The 22787-nt window shown below is 44.5% G+C and overlaps 1 protein-coding gene across 2 annotated transcripts in view; it reads right to left on the minus strand.

Annotated features, from left to right (window-relative positions):
* The window catches only part of CLPTM1L (CLPTM1 like), a 115305-nt gene that overhangs the window by 47293 nt on the left and 45225 nt on the right, over positions 1 to 22787 (minus strand). For both annotated transcript variants that reach the window (XM_048839513.2, XM_075125480.1), the window contains exons 8-9: positions 10924 to 11008; positions 7133 to 7236 (exon numbers count right to left, since the gene is read on the minus strand). In XM_048839513.2, coding sequence (XP_048695470.1) covers positions 7133 to 7236; positions 10924 to 11008 — 189 coding nt within the window. The remainder of the gene's footprint in view (positions 1 to 7132; positions 7237 to 10923; positions 11009 to 22787) is intronic.

Genomic DNA, 22787 nt, shown 5'->3' on the forward strand with positions numbered 1-22787 from the left:
GGGTGCCGGGGTATACATACCGAGGGACTGAAGTGTTACCCTCGAGTCCTTCAGAGAGTGAAGGGACTAGTCTGTCTTTGCCGAGAACAGCTCGTCCTCATTGAAGGGGAGGTCCTGGATGGTGTTCTGGACCTCTCAGGGGAAAAAGGAGGACTGCAGCCACGAGTCTTGACATAATGACCCCAGTTGCGAGAGAGCGAGAGTACGTACCTGCAGCATCCATGGCCACTTCGAGGCTCAACTTAGCTGTCGGCAGCCTTCTTCCAGAAGGGCATGGAAGTGTTGTTGCTTGTCCTGTGGCAGGTCGTCCAGAAACGCTACAAGCTTGGCGTAATTGTGGAAATCATACTTCGCCAGCAGAGCCTGGTAGTTGGCAATACAAAATTGCAATGCTGCCGAGTAGACCTTCCTGCCCCAAAGGTCCAGGCAGTTGCCCACCCGCTCTGGAGCGTGGATTTATGGGTGTGCTGGCAGACACATTCTGTCACTGCATGCACCACAACAGAATTGGGAGCTGGGTGAGAAAATAGGAAATCTGCCTTCTTAGCTAGGACAAAGTACCAGTGTACTGTCCATTTCAGTGTGGGGGCTCAGGAAGCTGGCGTGTGCCAGACCGCTCTCACAGGTTGCAGGATAGCCTTGTGAACAGGCAGTGCCACCCGAATGGCCCTCGTCGTTGCAGGATGTCCACCAATTGATGGTGCTGATCCTGCAACCTCCTCCAGGGGTACACCCAGGTCCACAGCTTCTGTTTGTCAGGAGGCAAGAGCATGAGTGGTATAAGCCTTTGGGAGTGGTGGAGCAGTCAGTACTGGTGGGCCGGAATGCATAAGCTTAAAGCACCCCTCCTGGAGCCGTAGCAGTGCCTCTGCTGGAGCGGGAGGTTCATGTGCAGTGAGCAGCGGAGAATGAGGGTATGGCAGTTAGAGATGTGCTGACTGGAGAAGGGGCTCACATTGTCCCAAGGTCTGGGAAATGTCCCTGTGAGAAGTCAAAGAGCGAGGTGGTGTGTGCAGCAGTGAACAGACTGATGGATGCTGAGATGCAGAGGGGACAGGTGGTGCGCACCCTAGGGACAGTTCCAGTCAGGTAGCTGCTATGGCAGGTGGTGGGGCCATCAGGTCCTCCTTTCTTCACCTTACCCTCAGAAAAAGAAAGCTTAGCTCAACCGACCTGGGGCAGTTTAGGGAGGGAGCGCTGTGCTTGGAGGCAGCTTGCAAAGGGGACCTGCTCCGATGCCCATGCAAGTACTTCTGGCTCTCAAGCTTGGGCTTATCCTAGACTGCTGGTACTGCCGGACCTGGGGCATGGGACGTGCTAGGAGGAGCACTCACCACCAGTGAAGGGCGCTGCACCGATGGTTCCGCCACTCTGGGGTTGGACGGAGCAGGCAGCTGGAACGCATCCTCCATAAAAAATTTGTGGAGGCAAAGTTGGCACGCTTTAGGAGTCTGCAGATGGAAGGAGAGACAGATCTCGCAGCAAGATGAGTCTCCCCAAGACAGCAGAGACAGCATTGGTGCTCGTCGCTCACTGAGAACGAGAGGGCGCATGATGCATAGTTTTTGAACCCTGGAACATGGGGCATAGTCCCTGGGGAAGGAAACAGAAATCTGACTACACTACATTCAGAACGACGCACAGCGAAGTAAAGAGAAAAACAAAAGAAGACTAGCTACAAATGAAAGAAAGGGCTTTGTTACCCAAAACTACAATCGCAGAGGAAGAGGGATTCTGACTTCAATCATTCGATGGTACGAGGAAACTGAGAGGGCGTCACTCCGCACAGCCTCATATAAAACTTTGCCTGACCCTGTGGCTACGGACATTGCTGATGCAGGTTAATGGACACTGCTACAGAAATTTTCTGGCTCCGACACATAGCGCGCATGCACACCCACGTTTGGAATACATATAGTTTGGCGTGGCCAAACTTACTGACCATCTGAGACGCATAAGACAATCTTCATAAGTTCGAGAGTCAGGGTGCACCTGCTAGGGCTTGGGCCTTCAGCCTCACACGAGGTGCCTGCCAGGACTCAGATCTTCAGCCCCACGGTAGGCACCTGCTAGGTCTCGGGCCTTCAGCCCTGCTCCTGCTGAAGCTCCAGCAGGTGCACCCAACAGGCCTGAAGCCCTGAGCCCAGGTAGGCATGCCCCACAGGGCTGAAACCCCTGAGACGGCCCTCCCCACTGGGCAGAAAGTCCGGAGGTGACACGTGGCGGGGGCACATAGGGTGGCCCCCGCCCAGATTTTTCCCAGGGTTTGTTGGCCCTGCTCAGTCACATGGTGCCACCAGGCCCCCTCCCTGCATGGCAGTTGCTGGAGCCGGCAAGCTTGGAGCTGCGGCCGTGGGGAGAGACAATGAAAAAGAGCAAGGAGCTGCAAGGAGAGCTACTCCTTTTGCTGCTGCTTCTCCCCACAGAGCTAAAGCAGCAGCCCCTCCCTGCAGCTCCCAGGTCTTTGTTGTTGCCTCTCCATAAGGAGCTACCACCTGGGAGTTCAAGGGAGAGGCCACTGAGGGTAAGGGGGGGGTGTGCCTGGAGGGCATGATTCAAGCTGTTGGGGGAGCAAACCTGTAAATTGTGCCCCCCACTCTCAGCAGGCACCAGTCATTTCTGGCAGAAGCCCCTAGCTCCACCACAGGCTGGGAGGTGGAGAAGCCACCCCCCGCCACAGGCTGGGAGGTGGAAAAGCCACACACTCTTCCCTCCCCCACAGACTGGTAGGTGGAGAATGTGAGCTACTTTAACTGTGGAAGAGCCACAGTTTGGCCACCCTTGACATATAGAGAGCATCACTTGAAGAACAGTACCTTACTCCCTCAGTAGTCCCACTAAAGTCAATGAATTAACTGAATTCATTGGATCAATGAATAAAGGTTAATAAAGGTATCAGCATTTAACTGAAAAGTACAAATAAACCCCCTGGCACTCATCACCTGTTTACTGTAGCTTTCAAGGTAATAAAAACCTCAGCTAAGGATTTTAAATAAGTATTGTGAAAGCCGTTCCTTAATTTGGATTGCATGGTACAATAGACTTTAAAATGGGTCATAAATTATGGTGTTCATAAGTAGTGCCCTAACATTATGAAACTTCACACAGTCTAACTTTTTATGCCTTCTGAATTTTCTTTGTAGTTTTTGTTTAGTTTTTCTTCATACATTTTTAAACAGGAAGTCTGAAAGTCAGTTCTGGCAGTCCTACTTTTCATACTGACTAATTTCTTAAAATTGAATATTTACACAAATATCAGTAGAAAATTGGATCCTGAGACATAACTAGAGCTAGCCAAGACACAGTTTCTATCCTGTGAACATATTTGAGTTTTTACAGTTTTGTTTGTTCTGAATAGGGTAAAAAGTCGAACTCTAAATTTTTGCTGGACTGAAATTTTGAAATATAGTCCCTGGAATTCCTGGCTCCCTGTATGGCAGGCTCTCTTGGACTTCATCTCTGTTTGCCAGCCAGGCAGGCTGGCAAACCCACCGTATACAGTGTGCCTTGTTTGTTGAATGTTTTAACAAAATCAACACAGACAGAAAGCTGTTCAGTCAGAAAATTTTGACAAGCTCTAGTGAGAGCAAATGACAGTCAGGACCCAATGATAAATTTCTTAAAGGACCCATTTTTAAACTAATTACTGGGTTTACTTGAACATTCTCAGAAAGTTAGTTCAGAATTCCAAGAGTAAATGTGGTAATTTTGGAAAACACAGACACATCCATATAATGAAGTTAAACCTTTAACAATTAAACAGATGAACCGTGAGCTCCTCCCTAGTTAATGTTTGTTAGAATCCTAACCTGTGTGTGTGTTTTTTGCAACCTTAAGGGACTCCAAATCGAAAGTCACATTTGAAATCTTGTACTTCTAATTAGAAATAATACTCCAAGATTACAGGAACTGCAAAATTGGTAAAAAAAAATTTTCTACTTTGTTTATTTTGTGTATTTTACAGCACTTTTTATATGTACAGTTTTACTGTTTACCCTCTATGATTAGAGTTCCTTGAAGAGAACAAGTTAAACAGAAATTATTCAGAATAAGTTATTTAACGTGTATTCTACCTAAACTGGAATTGTTCTAAATTAGTTCACTTAAATTTAAGCTGACAGTGACTATTTTTACATATAGAAAGATACACACAAGTACATACACACAGTGAGCACATGTGTATGTGTGTATATCTCTATATGTAAAAATAGATCATGGGAGACTTTAACTTTCCAGATATAGACTGGAGGACGAGTGCTAGTAATAATAATAGGGCTCAGATTTTCCTAGATGTGATAGCTGATGGATTCCTTCATCAAGTAGTTGCTGAACTCACTAGAGGGGATGCCATTTTAGATTTAGTTTTTGGTGAGTAGTGAGGACCTCATAGAAGAAATAGTTGTACGGGATAATCTTGGCTCAAGTGATCATGAGCTAATTCAGTTCAAACTGAACAGAAGGATTAACAAAAATAAATCTGCAGCTAGGGTTTTTGATTTCAAAAGGGCTGACTTTCAAAAATTAAGGAAATTAGTTAGGGAAGTGGATTGGACTGAAGAATTTATGGATCTAAGGGTAGAGGAGGCCTGGGATTATTTTAAATCAAAGCTGCAGAAGCTATCAGAAGCCTGCATCCCAAGAAAGGGGAAAAAAATCATAGGCAGGAGTTGTAGACCAAGCTGGATGAGCAAGCATCTCAGAGAAGTGATTAAGAAAAAGCAGAAAGCATACAGAGAGTGGAAGATGGGAGGGATCAGCAAGGAAAGCTACCTTATTGAGGTCAGAACATGTAGGGATAAAGTGAGACAGGCTAAAAGTCAAGTAGAGTTGGACCTTGCAAAGGGAATTAAAACCAATAGTAAAAGGTTCTATAGCCATATAAATAAGAAGAAAACAAAGAAAGAGGAAGTGGGACCACTAAACACTGAGGATGGAGTGGAGGTCAAGGATAATCTAGGCATGGCCCAATATTTAAACAAATACTTTGCCTCGGTCTTTAATAAGGCTAAAGAGGCTCTTAGGGATAATGGTAGCATGACAAATGGGACTGAGGATATGGAGGTAGATATTACCATATCTGAGGTAGAAGCGAAACTCAAACAGCTTAATGGGATTAAATCGGGGGGCCCAGATAATCTTCATCCAAGAATATTAAAGGAATTGGCACATGAAATTGCAAGCCCATTAGCAAGAATTTTGAATGAATCTGTAAACTCAGGGGTTGTACCGTATGATTGGAAAATTGCTAACATAGTTCCTATTTTTAAGAAAGGGAAAAAAAGTGATCCGGGTAACTATAGGCCTGTTAGTTTGACATCTGTAGTATGCAAGGTCTTGGAAAAGATTTTGAAGGAGAAGGTAGTTAAGGACATTGAAGTCAATGGTAAATGGGACAAAATACAACATGGTTTTACAAAAGGTAGATCGTGCCAAACCAACCTGATCTCCTTCTTTGAAAAAGTAACAGATTTTTTAGACAAAGGAAACGCAGTAGATCTAATTTACCTAGATTTCAGTAAGGCGTTTGATACCGTGCCACGTGGGGAATTATTCGTTAAATTGGAAAAGATGGGGATCAATATGAAAATTGAAAGGTGGATAAGGAATTGGTTAAAGGAGAGACTACAACGGGTCATACTGAAAGGTGAACTGTTAGGCTGGAGGGAGGTGACCAGTGGAATTCCTCAAGGATCGGTTTTGGGACCAATCTTATTTAATCTTGTTATTACTGACCTCGGCACAAAAAGTGGGAGTGTGCTAATAAAGTTTGTGGATGATACAAAGCTGGGAGGTATTGCCAATTTAGAGAAGGACAGGGATATCATACAGGAAAATCTGGATGACCTTGCAAACTGGAGTAATAGTAATAGGATGAAATTTAATAGTGAGAAGTGTAAGGTCATGCATTTAGGGATTAATAACAAGAATTTTAGTCATAAGCTGGGGACGCAGCAATTAGAAGTAACGGAGGAGGAGAAGGACCTTGGAGTATTGGTTGATCATAGGATGACTATGAGCCGCCAATGTGATATGGCTGTGAAAAAAGCTAATGCAGTCTTGGGATGCATCAGGAGAGGTATTTCCAGTAGGGATAAGGAGGTTTTAGTACCGTTATACAAGGCACTGGTGAGACCTCACCTGGAATACTGTGCAGTTCTGGTCTCCCATGTTTAAGAAGGATGAATTCAAACTGGAACAGGTACAGAGAAGGGCTCCTAGGATGATCCGAGGAATGGAAAACTTGTCTTACGAAAGGCGACTCAAGGAGCTTGGCTTGTTTAGCCTAACTAAAAGAAGGTTATGGGGAGATATGATTGCTCTCTATAAATATATCAGAGGGATAAATACCGGAGAGGGAGAGGAATTATTTAAGCTCAGTACCAATGTGGACACAAGAACAAATGGATATAAACTGGCCACCAGGAAGTTTAGACTTGAAATTAGACAAGGTTTCTAACCATCAGAGCAGTGAAATTTTGGAATAGCCTTCCAAGGGAAGCAGTGGGGGCAAAAGATCTATCTGGCTTTAAGATTAAACTCAATAAGTTTATGGAGGAGATGGTATGATAGGATAACATGGTTTTGGTAATTAAATATTCATGTAAATAGATTTTGGTATCTAATGGCCTGTGATGGGATATTAGATGGGGTGGGATCTGAGTTACCCAGGAAAGAATTTTTCTGTAGTATCTGGCTGGTGAATCTTGCCCATATGCTCAGGGTTTAGCTGATTGCCATATTTGGGGTCGGGAAGGAATTTTCCTCCAGGGCAGATTGGAAGAGGCCTTGGAGATTTTTCGCCTTCCTCTGTAGCATGGGGCACTGGTCACTTGCTGGAGGATTCTCTGCTCCTTGAAATCTTTAAACCACGATTTGAGGACTTCAATAGCTCAGACATAGGTGAGAGGTTTTTCGCAGGAGTGGGTGGGTAAAATTCTGTGGCCTGCGTTGTGCAGGATGTCAGACCAGATGATCATAATGATCCCTTCTGACCTTAGTATCTATGAATCTATATATAAATAAAATGAACAGTTTAACATCATCCCCATAGTACTGTAGATGTAAATAGCAGCAAGGTCAGCAATAAACCTATATTCAGACATAAGCAGACTTTAGAGCTTTATGAACTCACCTCAATCACTGCACCAACACCTGCTGGAATTAGCACCAATAAGCTTGTTTGTTCATCCAAAAGGAAAAGAAATATTACCACGGTACTGAAGCATCGCCAAAGCACTGGATAAGAAAACAGAAATGAGTGTTAGTATAATTTAGAGATTAAAGGAATAAGTGATACCTGGTGAAAGAATGTTACAGTTAAACTATTGTAAGATAAAGATAGGAAGAAGAATGACAAGCTATAGGAGCTGCTTCCCCAGATAAAGCTTCTTGTGAGACTACAGAAGATTATAGGAGAAGTGATGTCACAATAGAATTATGATTTTAAATAGCAAGAATTTGTTGAGAACTAACAACCTGATCAGTGGGATTCAGAGTAAGCAAAGTAGGAAAAAAAAAAAAAAAAGCATAAGGAGTGAAATATTCTTGGATCAAAAACTTGTAATAAGAAAATTATTTCTATAATGGAATATTGGTTGCAATACAACAATGTATCAGCAGTACTTTAAGATAGTATTAAATATATGGTTGTGATTCTTGTTAAGAAGAAAACCTCAGACAATAAAACTTTCTAGCAAATGAACATTTCAAAATTTAGCCTGTGAAAACTGCCATGAAATCCTTGAACAAAATGCATTTGATGGTATTTGATAAAATAAGACACTTAGCATGTTTGTAATTTCTCAGGTTCTGTTAAAAACTTTGCAATTATATATAGCACCATTTCCTGCCCGATGATTTTTATATTAGAGAAGAGGGGAAAGGCATAAGGAAAAGAACTGGACACTAAATAAAAATGCTAAGCAAACAGATATGAGTGTTTTTCAAGAACATTTGAGTGCCAAATAATAAGTGCAGTACCATTTAAATGCTAAACACAGCACAGACATTCCTTCTTTCCTCCTGGGAAAAGAAATTTTTCCAAGAGGATTCTCATGTCTTCCGGTTCTAATTTCCTTCAAATAGTGTAACTGTAAGTAGTATTTAAAACGTACATCTTTAAACGCCCAACCATTCTGTCTAACTACAGAGATGCTGGAACAGAGAAGACACTTTGAAAACTGCATTACTTTAGTACCAAGAAACCAAAACTATGCAGTGTCACTCAGAATCCTTCCACTTTGGTTTTACGCACGTATACAGGTAGCAGCTAGCAAATATTCTCACGTTAACCTGCAACTCTAATCCTTGAAATTCATTAGTGTGACGTTGCACCCCATAATTCTTTATAGAAATATGCTTATGAGTGTAAATATGACATACCTGGAATATGTTTTATGCTACTGTGGTGGGGCAGTGCCCCATTCCCTGAGAAGAAGGGCTGAACCAGGCCAGAGAGGCTGCGCAGACCCGCAGCAGCCAAGCAGAGAAGGCCCGGGGAGAGCCAATCAGGGCAGGGGAAGAGGTAGCCAATTAGGCCCAGCCTAAGCCCTATATAAAGGCTGTCTAGCAAAGGGCAGGGTAGTCGCTCCCTGGTGGTCAAGGGAGCAGGACTGGCTCCTGAGCTGAAAGGTAGCACCTTGGACAGAGCAGTGCTGGGGAAGGGCAGAAGGAGCTGGGGAGCTCTGGCCAAGGAAAACCCCAGGCTGCAGGCCTAGCTACCAAGGGCCAGGCAGGTGCATAGGGCTGAAGGGGAAGCATGGCCTGATCCAGGCTGCGGCTGGCCTCTGCGACAAAGGGACTAGACTCTGAGGCTGCAGCCGGCCACTACATCAGGTGCAGATGGTGGACTGCTGATAACACCAAATCCCCAGAAGGTGGTGATACCAGAGCAGTGGGCACTGCTGGAGGGCAGTGTCCTGAAGAGGACGCTATGAGCTGGGAGCAAAGCAGGTCAAGATGCCAACTGAGGGTGAGAGATGGACGGGACACCACCGGGAGAGAGTGCTCTGCGTGAACTGAGCTAATTCCTGGACTGAACAGTAGGAGGTGCTGCGGTGGTGAGATATGCCATATAATATATCTTTGCAAAGGTTATGTTCTTCTACATGTATTCATCCTAGTCATATGCATGTATCATTTTTATATCTGAAGTTGAGGGTTGGCTCTATGCTTGTATTTAAAGTGTTTACTGTAGGAAACACCTAAGGCAAATCTGGTGAACATTGCGTGAAGGGGTTATTCAAGTAATTGGGAGTACTTGGCTAACGATGGACTTTGATAGATGCCAATCCACATCTCTGCTTTCCTGGGAACATTCAAAACTAGCATGCGGACAATGGTGTTGGCCTGTAAAAAAAAAAAAAAAAGGGCATGCATGGACATGTGACTTGCCCATGTGACTCCAAAACTCCATCTTCTAGACTATTTCCAGTGGTAGAAGAGGACAGGACAAGGAGTAATGGTTTCAAGTTGCAGTGGGGGAGGTTTAGGTTGGACATTAGGAAAAACTTTTTCACTAGGAGGGTGGTGAAACACTGGAATGCGTTACCTAGGGAGGTGGTGGAATCCCCTTCCTTAGAAGTTTTTAAGGTCAGGCTTGACAAAGCCCTGGCTGGGATGATTTAATTGGAGATTGGCCCTGCTTTGAGCAGGGGGTTGGACTAGATGACCTCCTGAGGTCCCTTCCAACCCTGATATTCTATGTAATTCTACCCAGGAGGAGAGAGGGCTTTCCACCCACGAGAGAGACTATAGAAGCCTCTTGGAAACCTCCCCATTTTGTCCTCAGCTGGCTCAAGAGAGAGCCTCTCCACCCCAAAGGATGCTTGAAAGAAACTGGAACAAAGGACAGTAACTACAGGGGTGTGAGTGACTGCTGGACCCAGACTAGAGGAAAGGTAGTCTGTCAAAGAAGCTTATTTGAACATCTGAGGGTGAGATTTACCTACATTTAGTTTCCTGCTGCATTAGGCTTAGACTTGCATGTTTTATTTTATTTTGTTTGGTAATTTACTTTTTCTATCTGTTATTACTTGGAACCACTTAAATCCAACTTTTTGTATTTAATATCACTTTTTACTTCAACCCAGAGTAAGAATTAATACCTGGGGGGAGAGGGGGGTCAAACAGCTGTGCATATCTCTCTATAGGTGTTAGAGGGAGAACAATTTATGAGTTTACCCTGCAAGTTTATACAGAGTAAAACAGATTTATTTGGGGGTTGGACCCCATTGGGACCTGGGTACCTGAGTGCTGGAGACAGGAGCGCTTCTTAAACCGTTTTCAGTTAAGCCTGTAGCTTGTGGGGGACATGGTTGAGACTTGATCTGTGTTTGCAGCAGGCAAGCATGTCTGGCTCAAACAGGCACAGTACCAAAGTCCCAAGCTGGCAGGGAAAACGGGCTCAGAGGTAGTCTAGGCACATCAGGTGGCAGTTCCAAAAGGGGTTTCTGTGATCCAACCAGTCACAACTGGATCATCATTGTGAATGTGTAGTATCACGTAAAACTCGAGCACAGTAAACTGTGTGCACATGTCAGAGAACACTTCCAGTTCTAACAAAGACTAGAAGAAGATTTTCGCACAAGAACAAAATGACAACTTGCATATCTCAAATACAACAATTTTAATTCCTTTCTCATAACAACCAACCTAATCAGAGATGTGGAATGATGTACCCAATAAAAATTGATCTCCGCAGCAGGGTAAGCATTATCACTGTGCCTAATGCATCAAGATTAGAACCTGCCTGTCTAAAGTTTTCTGCTAAATAACTGAATACTGATTAAATCACTGCACGATAATCATACAAAAACGGTTTTCATTTTGCCACATCTCCTAAAGCACGTCAGATATTCATGTGCTCTAATATATGAGTAAATAAGATCAATACACACCCTCTTTACCTCATATGTGCCATACCTGCTTTTGTAGACATTCCAGTCATGCTTTTCTTTTTCTTCCAGAAGCTGATGTCATTTTTGAATGCAAGGAAATCAAAAAGAAGCTGCAAATATGAAGATACGCACCATTAATTTGATTGAAACCTGCACTAATTCCGGCACGTCAATTGAGTAAAAACATAATGTAAGTTGATGATTTCATTAAATAAAAGTGAGCTAGTCTATATACAGAAAGGAAAAGCTAAGAGATGTGAACCCTGTTGTTAAGACCCAAGTTCCACAAAACACTGCAAGGAAGAGCTAAGTAGGGAATCCATGGACTGACAAAACCAAAGCTTCATGTTACAAGAAGACAAAGGGAGCCAGGGACCCCATACATCTTTATTATTTCTTAATTAGACTGCATATTCAGAAGACAATGATGTCAAGATAACTAACCCACAACAGCACTGAACCAATGAAAGGATGACAGCATCCAATTTTAAATCTCGACAAGATTGGAAGAGGTGTTTTCCTATTACTTCATGAAAGTAGGAAGGAAAAGAGTACAAAAACTCTGGAGTGATCCTGCAGCAGGACTCTGCTACCTTCTCAACTTCAACAGCACTCAACACAACTCATCCTGTTCACCTTTGAGCACAAACTGCCACAGACAGCTAAAAAGGCGAAGAACAGCCACACAGCAGTAGCAAAAAGCAACCTTCCAGTCCAGTTGACATCATCAAGACTTCAATTTTCAATACAATATGAAAATAGTTAGAGAACTGCCAAGGGATTAGATTTTAAAACCTTGTGAAATGATTTTATTGGAATATTTTATTGTAACACGTTGGTAGCTTCTCCTATTAATTACCACTTTGTATTCTTGGTAAGGAAACAGGCTGAATATTGGTAAACAAAAATATAATGGGATTTAAAATTCTTAATAATCATTAGTTGGCCTGTATTAAGGCAACTCCTTAAATGACTTTTTTAAAAATGTTTAAATACTTTGATTTCAGAGGATTTAGTTAAGACTACTTGCATTGATCATTCATAAACCATTATCCTTAATAAACCAAACAGGACTTACCTGCCCCTAAAATTATTTTGCTAATATATAAACAGTTTTAGTGTATCTATGATATACTAAGACTGGACTCAATTTTGGAAAATAATACTTTGGTCTTAACTTACATAGAGAAAATGTCCTGTTAAATGCAGGCCCATGCACAAAGACATAACCTCTGTTAAAAACTTTCCACAGAGGTGCACACAGAAGAGACTGTAACAGAAGTAATCATTTATATTCTGTTTTGTGTTGTCTAACGTTTTCTTTTCCTTCAAACCTATTGCATTATTAATGGTTGATTTTGCTTGGATTTAGTGATGTCTCTGAAGTATATAAAAGAGCCCTTGTGACAAGAACAGTGGGAGTCACATCCCTGAATTGGCAGAAAGAGAAACAATTGGGAAGAGAGAGCCTACCACTTCTTGTTTCTCTAGATATTTTCAGTAATTTTGGAGATAATTACTTGGCTCTCAGCAATTTGAAATACTTTTTTCCACCCCAAATACCTAGAACCTCAGAGGCAATGGCTGAAACTTCAATGAAGACATTATTGATCACCTCAGCATAATGTATTTTCATCGCTCTGCTGAACAAAACTGATAGAAACATTATAGGTTGACTTCCCACGGAGGGATAAATCAATGATTAAGAGTCTAGGTACATGAACTTTTTTTTTTTTTCCCCACTGTATACACCAGTCTGAACAGAGGTTGTCAGTCAAAATAAGCAGGCAATCCTCTTTCAGGAATTTCAGCCAAAATACTTAATATACCTGTAGAAGCAATTTGGCCTCAAGAATGTATTTTAGTTAAGAGATTAAGGCAGAGAGCCAACTCTCACTGTTTGCCATAACTTTGGGAGGGGAAAAAAAACAAAAATCTCTTTAAAGACTGAACAGTATTCAACCACTTTGTCACACTTTAAGACAAACAATTTGAGTATAACTAACTGTGCTAGCTGGAGACTCCTGCCGTAACAATATTGTTTCCATGGATGACTAAAGTTTAGGGTGAATCTGAACAATTTCCTTCCAACAAATATTCTTGAAGCTAGAACTTATGAAACCGTCCACAATCCAGAATAAATATGATCACAAAGCCTTGAATGCTATGGAAGCAAAAACCCTTTTGTTGACCGCCCCACAACTACGGAATAAGAATCTGAGAAGTTTTTATGCTGCAATCTACCAGTTTTGTGCCAATACTTCCTGCCACCAATGTTCTAGAATCTTTCCTCTTTCTTTAGTTGTCATAGGTCATCTATTGTCACCACAATTAAGATCTGAATAGTCAAAGCCAAGGTCATGGCAATGTAGACTCAGGCTTGAGGACAAACGCCACTTCCATCTACACAAACTCTGACTTGGGCTCGGACCCATGATCCTAGGATGCTGCAGGGGTGGAGGGTTCAAACCCTATTGCTTTGCAGTGCAGATGCAGGCCCCCTTCCCCCACCCCCTGGCTCAGGTCCTTGGAACCCACAATGAATATCCCAGAGTCACATGGGCCAACTTCCTTTTGTCTCTTCTATCCCATAAATCACCAATTGACTCCAGAGAAACAGAAGGAATTCTTCCCTTGTTGTACTGCAGCAGTTTTCATTGACTGATGAGCTGCGAACACACCTTTGGAGAACCTTCTGCAATTTGGAACGGAGACTGACCAGAAAAAATCCTCCACAAAGCACGCTGCTTCGTGGCCACCAGAGCACAGTCAGATTTCAGTTAATCTCTGGTGAAAGGCCAGCAAAACAGAGGATTTTAGTAAGAGTACCAGCGATGACCGTGCATATCAGCAAATAACAAAGAATGGTGGTGCACAGTGACCTGGTCAGCTGGGATGGCAATTTGCTGGCCCCAGAATCCAGCATGGGGACTTATGGGAGCCAGCAGCAGGTGCCAAATAAGACCAGCAAAGTGACTCTGCTGCTGACACTGGTCCCAGAAAAGGCTTTACTGCAGGTGGTCCTGCAGTATATCTTGGGGCTGTATTTTCTGACTCTCCGCCGCCGAGAAACAGCTTGTCATGAACCAGAAGCAGAAATGGAAGGGACAGAAGCCATTCCAGAGCCTGGTAAGTTTCTGGCTCCATTGGAATGTTTATCAATATATGAACGGGAGGCATTTCTCCTCTACAAACCAATGCAAAGGGTATTACAAGCCCTGACTAGCAGCATATATCCACTAATGGCAACTGTATGCCAGCACCTCAACATCCTCCATCTCTGTGGAGATTTCACACCATGTGGAGTTCAAAATGGTGACCAGGAAATGCAAACAGTAAAAAAAATAAAATAAATAAAAAGCCTTGAAAGTGAATTTCTTGCTAGGGATTCCTGTTTCATAAAAATTAACTTTATATTGCCATCCCCAGAAGTACACTGTTCTGTAACCACTCAGTGTAATGAGGCACCTGGAAACAAAACTGGGGAGAGAAGGAGGTGGAAACACTTCCTAGTTACAAATCTAGTCCATTTTAATTAAATGTAGTCCATAGGTGGCAAAATAATTTGTCCCAAACATGACTGAGGTTTGAAATTTTGTCCAGAAATGTGCCAGAAGGAGGGAGAAAAGAGAATGACAGTTAAGTGCTGGGTGTTTGCATGTAGGTATAACAGGGTAAGCCATGTGGAAGCTAACGCAGCACCCAATTGATTCCCTCATGAATTCTGAGCCAATCCTGGGTGCTAATAGCTGTAAACCTTCCGTGTAGCAGGAACTCCAGCTAGGTAGTCGCATTTTGGGGACAGGTGTATTTTCCAGGGCCACCTCGGTATCTGATTAGCCCACTCCACTCAGATGTGCTGTTCAGTCATAAGATAATGGCCATATTGGATCAGACCAAAGGTCCATCCAGCCCAGTATCCTGTCTACCAACAGGGGCCAATGCCAGGTGCCCCAGAGGGAGTGAACCTAACAGGTAATGATCTTGTGATCTCTCTCCTGATATCCATCTCCACCCTCTGACAAACATACATTTGAATACTTTGATTGCATACACTGTTGTTTTCCCACTGGCAGCTTAAAATAACATCTTCCTTTGGCACTTGAGCACCAAAAAGAATGATTATGGAATTCCTGAAATGATACAGAAACCTTTTGTTGGCATGGTCACCAACTGCCCCAACCCATTGTTCTGCACTTTTTAGGGGCAGGGGTGGGAAAGCAGTTGGGTTTTTTTTATCCTTACCCTTTTGTCTGCACTTGCCACTACAATTAACCCGGCTGTGTCCAGGAAGCTTCTGTGGTCTGTCACATCCCTCTCACAATATATTTAAGTTCAGTTTGGAAAAGTATAATTTTATGTCCTTGAAATTCCACAAGGACTTTTTCTGTGCTCCTGCATTTAGCTATCTGAGACAATAACTGTGTCTTGTCCTCAACCTCTACAGACTGCAGTATCTCCACAGCTTGCCTATAATGCAGCAGAAGCCTGTGTCAATGTACTTGTACAGACTGTTCCAAGATGAAGCAGTTCTGTGATGAATTTTAGTTGAAGTTGTAGAGAGGACCAACAAGCAGCTCCAGTACCAATGGCTAGAGTACTTATGGGTAGAGGAAAGGGATAGCAAGAGGAAAGGCTCAGCCTGGCTGCACAGCTTGAGCACATAGCTTCAGTGCGGGAGCCGGCACTTGCTTTGCAGTTCCTGGAACAGGAATGGTGGATGACAAAGCTCAACAGAAACAACTGTTTGAGCAGCTGCTATCACTAATACCTGCAAGAGTACTGGCTCCTGCTGCACATGCACCAGGGCCTGAGTCCCCTCCACAGTACCCTGTGATGTCATCCTGAAATAGCTTGGACAACCCCATGGCTGGGTGGCCCATGCAATCGGGCCCTAAGAGCAGCTGGGCAGAGCTGTGCCCCATATTGACCCCCTCTCCCCTGGTGCCAAAGTGTGCAGCAAACATGGAAGGAAGGGAAAGACGACTTGGGACATGCAACGTTAGGGAGTTTGTCTTGTACATGGTTTCATGGTTTGCATTTGTTCATGCACTTTGTTTTGTCTTGCTTTCTAAGGTTTTGGTGTGGTAGTGGTAGCTGGCATGTACAGCAATGGGTTAATTTTGTACTTTTCTAAAAAAATGTTTCTAAAGCAAGCTTTTTATTTTATCAAGGAAGTTTATCATACCATGTGTATTTCTGATAATAAATGGAAACACATGATCAGGGACAACTGTGAATTTATATGCAAACACTATTCCTAAATACAGTTAGATTCATCGATCACTTTCTTACATCACACCATATTATGAATCAACCCCCTGCTCTCTCATTTGATAAGCAGTCAGGTCATTCTTAAGTATATTGCTTGTGGGGGTAGGGAAATTGATTGCCATATAATCAGCCCCTCCCTCCCAAGCACATTCATAAAGGCACTACTCCCCCTCTTCTATTGGCCCATGCAAGTCATTAATATGGGAGCACAAAGCATCCCTGACTTCCGCTGCATGTGCATCCAGCTGTGACGGGTGCTCTTTCTGGATGACTGTACCAATTCAGCAGTCCATCACTGCCATGCTTCCATTCGGGGGGAAAGAGAATCACCTCTGACATCAAAAAGATTGTGAAGAGCACAGTAATGCAGATAGCATTGATGATATGGCATCTAAATGGGTCTGTAGACATCTCTAATGGGATTTCAATCTGCCAAAAGCACATTCAACAATCATTCTACACCTGCAGAGAATGTAATTATACTTTCATTTGTCAGGGCCTCTGATATCGGTGTGGTTTCATTAGCCAAAGCAAAAGGGGGTACACAGGGTCCCCAAAAATAACTGTGGAGACAGTAACTCCGTTTATGACAATGTCATTTGGTGCAAATAGTGCCCCAGCTTGTTAATGAATTTGGACTCCCAATCAGTGAAAAACCCTGGCATCATGAAAAAACTGTTACCTACCTTTCGTAACTTGTTCTTTGAGATGTGTTGCTCATGTCCATTCCAGTCTAGGTGCATGCAAGCCCATGTGCACAGTCATCGGAGATTTTTGCCTTAGCGGTATCCGTAGGGTCAGCTATGGTCAGCTCTGGAGTGTCGCGCTTATGCGGCAGTATATCAGGTGCCACCAGCCCTACACCCTCTCGGTGTAGACAACTCCAACAGAGGGGCAGGAGGGCAGGTAATGGAATGGACATAAGGAACATCTCGAAGAACAACAGTTACGAAAGGTAGATACGTTTTTTTCTTAGAATGCTTGCTCATGTAGGTTACTCACAAGCAGTATCAATGGAGGTGGGTTTGGAGTTCACGGTCTTGCAGCTTACAGCCCTGCTCTGCCAAAGCCAGCATCATCCCGAGCTTGCTGGGTAAGCGCATAATGAGATGAGAACATCTGGACGGTACCTGCGCCAGGAAGGCAGCTAATGACACCTGTGCCCTAGTCCAGTGGGGGCACCTTTGCCAACTCATAACAGTAGTGGATGCAGGCTGTGATCCACAACGATATTCTCTAGGCAGACACTGGGCAACCCTTCTGTGACACCCTGACACCCCAATATTCACTACTGTGATGTAATTAGGATATGCCTTTGTGACGTTACACCCCATATTCTTCATGGAAGTAGTTATATGAATATGGCATAACTAAGATTTCTTTTATGCAATATGGGTATGTGAGATATCACTGAAAAGGTTATGATCTACTGAATGTGTTTATCTAATTTGCATGCATGTATCATTTCTAACTTAAGTTATGTAAGTTATGAGTATATAACAATTATAACTGTGTGTACACTTGGGGGAACGCCACCAGACCGTAGGCAATCAGCCTCAATAGGCCATTAGGAAAAATAGTAAGACTCGGCAGATACTAATCTCCTGCCTTCCTGAGAAGCTCCCGGGGTTGCTGCTTTGACCCCCATCTTGGGGTTTCAATGTTTTTCCATTAAGAGGGGGTGGGAAGTCAGACTGGGAAACAAAAGATTCCTGCTTTATGTAAATTCTATTTAAGGCTAGGAAGTCAATCAGGACTCTTCTCCATTGCCTCCCCATCCAAGAAGGAAACAAATGGCAGGGGCTGAGTCCAGGCCGAGACAAAAATCCTGTCTGTAAAGAGAAATAACTAGAACTCTAAGCTACAGAAACTCTGCAACCTGCCTAAAACAACATTTAGGATGAGAAATTATATTTTGTAACCTGTTTCTTGAGTGTATTAAGCTTAGTTTGTGTGTTTTGTTTTATTTGCTCAGTGATCTGCTTTGTTCTGTTTGCTATCCCTTATGATCACTTAACATTTACTTTCTGTAGTTAAATGTTTTTTGTTTTTTTGGTTTTTTTTTTTTTTTTTTTTTACAAATTCCAGTTTGTACAATTCATACGGGGGGAGTACAGGGGGACAGAGAAAAGCACATCTCTCCCCACCTTGAGGGAGAAGGCAAAGACAATATTATTTTGTGTTTACAGTCCAAAGGTGGCGTGCACGTGAGTGCTGAGTAAATCCCTGAGCTCAATCTTCCTACACAGAGCTGATTTCAGTCTGTATCTGCTGCAGGGTGTGGCCGTGTGTGTGTGTTAGAGAAGGCTTGAGGGCCTGGTACAGCTAGGACAGGGTAAGGAAACCCAGGCTCGTGGAATGAGTGGAACCAGTGAGGCTCCAGCACGAGATGGAATCCCAGATGGGGGGTGGGGGGGGGGGCGGGTCTAACCCAGCACATCTTTATAAGGTGTCATTCTAAAAGTCTTGATCTGCTAGATATTAATAGCTCGTTTGATTATATGTGCTATCATTGCATGTGAAGTTATGAAGTTTGGCTATGTATGTGTTACTGAAGCATGTCATGAGGTTGAAAACACCCACAAGCAGCCTTTCAGCTATGACACTAAAAAGGCCAAACAATGCTAATAGCTTATTGTGGAAATGCACACAAGCACAAGGATTACCCCAGGAACTGTGTACAATAGAAACCTCTCAGAGATAGCACTACAAAATGGGAACTGTTTGACACAGGTCACAGCAAAAGAGTTTTCCAGCAAGTGGGGAGAAGACATAAAAGGGGGGAAATGACATCATGGGGGTAACCCACTCTCCCGACAACAACACACCTGGAAACACCTGAGGAACAAAGACTGAACTGTGGGAAGTGATGATCCCAGGCTAAAAGGATCTTTAGCCTGTGTATGAAAACCTGCGAAAGCGCAGGTAACTTGTGCCTTTAGAATCTGCCAGCCTGTTTATCACTCAGGGTGAGAATTTGTTAATTTAAATCCCACCTATCTAGTGTGTTAAGCTCAGTTTGCAAATTCTGTTTATTTACTATGGTAATCTGCTTTGATCTGTCCCTTATAATCCCTTATAATCACTTAAATCTACCTCTTGTACTTAATAAACTTGTTTTTTGTTTTAAACCCAGTTTGTGAAATACATAATGCGGGGGGAGGGAGCTGTGCATCATTGAGCAAGAGGGCGAACTGCAATTAGGTTACACTGTACAGTTCTCAGAGCAGTGCAAGACAATACAATTTTGGGTTTACTCTCCCAAGGGTGAGTGCACTTGAATGCTGGGCAATTCCTTAGCTGAGCCCTCCCATGCAGAGGTGATCTCAGCATGTGTGTGAATATAGCTGCAGCTGGGTGTCTCTCTACCTGTGTGAGAGCCTATCACAGCAGCACAAAGTAAGGGGCACCTAGGCTGGTGGGACAGGCAGGCTCAGTGGTATCTCAGTTCCAAGTGGCACCCCAGGGGAACCCATCACACCTTCACTCTGTCTGCGACAGCAATGAATAAGTGCACTGACTTAAGGATCTGTGTAGAAAGCCAGCATCCGTATGATGTCTAGGATATGCAGCCTGTGTTTGTCATCCGTCACATGAGGCTTGGGACAGAAGACCAGTAAGTAAATGTCTTGACCAGTATGAAACTGGGAAACAACCTTGGGCAGGAAAGCCGGGAGCAGGCACAACTGGACTTTGTCCTTCTATAAGACGAATGGTGGCTCCGAGGTGAGCGCCCTGATCTCGGCTACTCTGTAGGCTGAAGTTATAGCAACCAACAAACAAACATTCCAGGAGAGAAGCAGGAGGAAGCAGAAAGCCAAGGGTTCAAAGGGGGGGAACCATGAGCTTTGACAGCATAAAATTCAGGTCCCACGGGGCAAATGGGTCCCAGCCATGCGAGTAGAAGCACTCCAGACCTTTCAAGAACTGCGCCATCATAGGCTGGATGAAGACCATCCTGCATTGAAATGGAGGGTGGAACGCCGAAATGGTCGCCAGTTGGACCTTGATCAAAGAGAGTGACATGCCCTGGAGCTTAAGGTGCAGCAGATAGTCTAGGACGACCTGCAACAGGGCCTCTTCAGCCCAAATGTGTCAAGCTGAGGCCCAACACATGAACCGCTTCTACTTCACAGCTACAGCAGGGTTGCTGCCAAAAGATTCAGTAGCATGCTGAACCAGTGTTGGTGAGGCCACACTGGGGTTATGAGGATGACGTTCGCTTTGTCTTGCTTCCAGACCTTGTGGATCAATGGTACCAGCGGAAAGCGTTAGCGTTCAATGGTTAGCGTTCCCGACCATGGAATCAAGAAGGGGTGTGACAGGGAGCCCTTGTCCCTGCCCTGCAGAGAACAGAACATGTGGCACTTTCTGTTCTGCCTGGACACGAACAGGTCCACCTGGGGAGTCCCCCACCTGTGGAAGACTAGTCTGATCACCTCTGGATGGAGCAACCATTTGTGGCGAGATGAGAAGGTCCTGCTGAGGTGATCTGCCAAGATGTTTTTGGTTCCAGTCAGGTGGGTGGCTACTTTACGAAGTACTTTACTTTACATGGCACACACAAAAGTCCCAGAGGCTGAGAGCTTCCCAACACAGGGCCGAAAACCTGGCACTCTCCTCCCTGTTGATATACGTTGTGGTGTCCATCAGGGCCTGCACCACCTTGCCTCTTAGGGGGGGCAAGAAAGCCTGGCAGGTCAGGTGAACCGCTCCGAGATCCCTGGTTTCAGAGTGGTAGCCGTGTTAGTCTGTATCAGCAAAAACAACGAGGAGTACTTGTGGCCCCTTAGAGATTAACAAATGTATCTGGGCATAAGCTTTCGTGGGCTAAAACCCATTTCATCAGATGCATGGAGTGGAAAATACAGTACATGAAAAGATGGGAGATGTCTTACCAAGTGGGGAGTCAGTGCTAATGAGACAATTCAATTAAAGTGGAAGTGGGCTATTATCAACAGGAAGAAAAATCACTTTTGTAGTGGTAATGAGGCCAATTTTTTTTCTTGAAGAATTGCCACTTTTAAGTCTGTTATTGAGTGTCCATGGAGATTGAAGTGTTCTCCAACTGGTTTTTGAATGTTATAATTCTTGATGTCTGATTTGTGTCCATTTACTCTTTTGTGTAGAGATGGTCCAGTCTGGCCAATGTACATGGCAGAGCATTGCTGGCACACAATGGCATATATCACATGCCACCATCGCCGACTGTGTGGGTTCCAGTGCCCAGTCCTACTGCTGGCGCTTGGGCATTGGACTGAACTGGCCCTCCATGCCAGAGGAATCACCTTCCGGTGACCATGAGGGGCCGCTGACACCTGGGTTTGTTTACTGGTTGTGGCTACCTGTGACCAGCGACCGACGCGGGAGACTGGTGTCAGTGCCAGGGAGACTAGTGCCGAGATGGGGAATGCTCATCAGTGCTGAGATGGGGAACACACTGCGCCAGTGGTCAGGACTGATGTCAAGAGGAAGACGGATGGGAGGATGACCGGTGCTGGGAACAGCATAGGGAGTAATCAGGTGAGCGATACTGAAAGGATCTGGATGCCAGTCTGGGCAACTGATAACGAGTCTCAGACCTGTCCCAGGATCCTCAGCACAGTGGAGAGGAATGTCACCTCCTCTCCAGTGACCAGCGGTTTTCCCCTGCCCCTTGAGGGGTCTTGGCAGCTGACCTGCCCTCTTGGGGAGCCTTAGCAGAGTCCTGCGGCACCAGAGTCGTCATGGGAGCATGTGGAAACCTGTGCTCTTTCTGCACCTGGGAGGACGACGGTGCCGGCAGGGGCATGGGACCCATACCTTTCCCAGGAGTCCATGATGGAACTTTGAGGGCACTAGAGGCTCCAAGCGGGGAGGCAGGAGGATGTGTGGCTCCGGAGTAGGCTGGCGGCCAGGCACAGGTTCCTTGGCCAATGACCCTTGGGCCTTTTTGCTTGGAGCTGGGCAGCTGGGCCTTTTTGCTTTCTTTTTCAGCACCAGCAACGGCAACTGGTGCCGGCAGTGTGCTGAGCACGGAGGCCAAGGCACTCGGTGCAGCCTGTCTGGATGGCTCGGAAGCTGGGCGAAGGGCAGACTCCATCAGGAGGGCCCTGAGACAAATATCCCACTCCTTTTAGGTTCTAGGCCAAAAGTTCTTACAGATCCAGCACCCATTCTTAGCATGTGATTCCCCCAAGCAATCAGGACAGCTGCTATGGGGGTTGCTAACAGGCATAGGCCTGTTGCAATCTGAGCAGAGTTTTAACTCAGGAGACCGGGACATGCCCTGCCTGGGGTGAAGTCCCCACTGGGACCCAAACTACTACCAACAACTACACTACACAAAACCTATTTACAAAAGGCCCTAAGGCACAAAGCTTGTAGGAGAAAAAAATGCTAGCCCTTGCTAGACAAGAAAAAGCACTCCAACTAACCACCACGGGCAGTAAGAAGGAACTGAGAGGGCGTAGGGCCGGCAGCACCTGATATAGCGCCACATGAACACGACACTCCAGAGGGCGCCACAGCTGGTCCAATGGATACCGCTAAGGCAAAAATCTCTGACAACCACGCAAGTGGGCGTGCACACACCTAGAATGGAATCAATATGAGCAAGCCCTCAAAGAATTTACT

This window comes from Caretta caretta, chromosome 2 (assembly GCF_965140235.1).
Source record: "Caretta caretta isolate rCarCar2 chromosome 2, rCarCar1.hap1, whole genome shotgun sequence".
Classification (NCBI taxonomy): Eukaryota; Metazoa; Chordata; order Testudines; family Cheloniidae; genus Caretta; species Caretta caretta.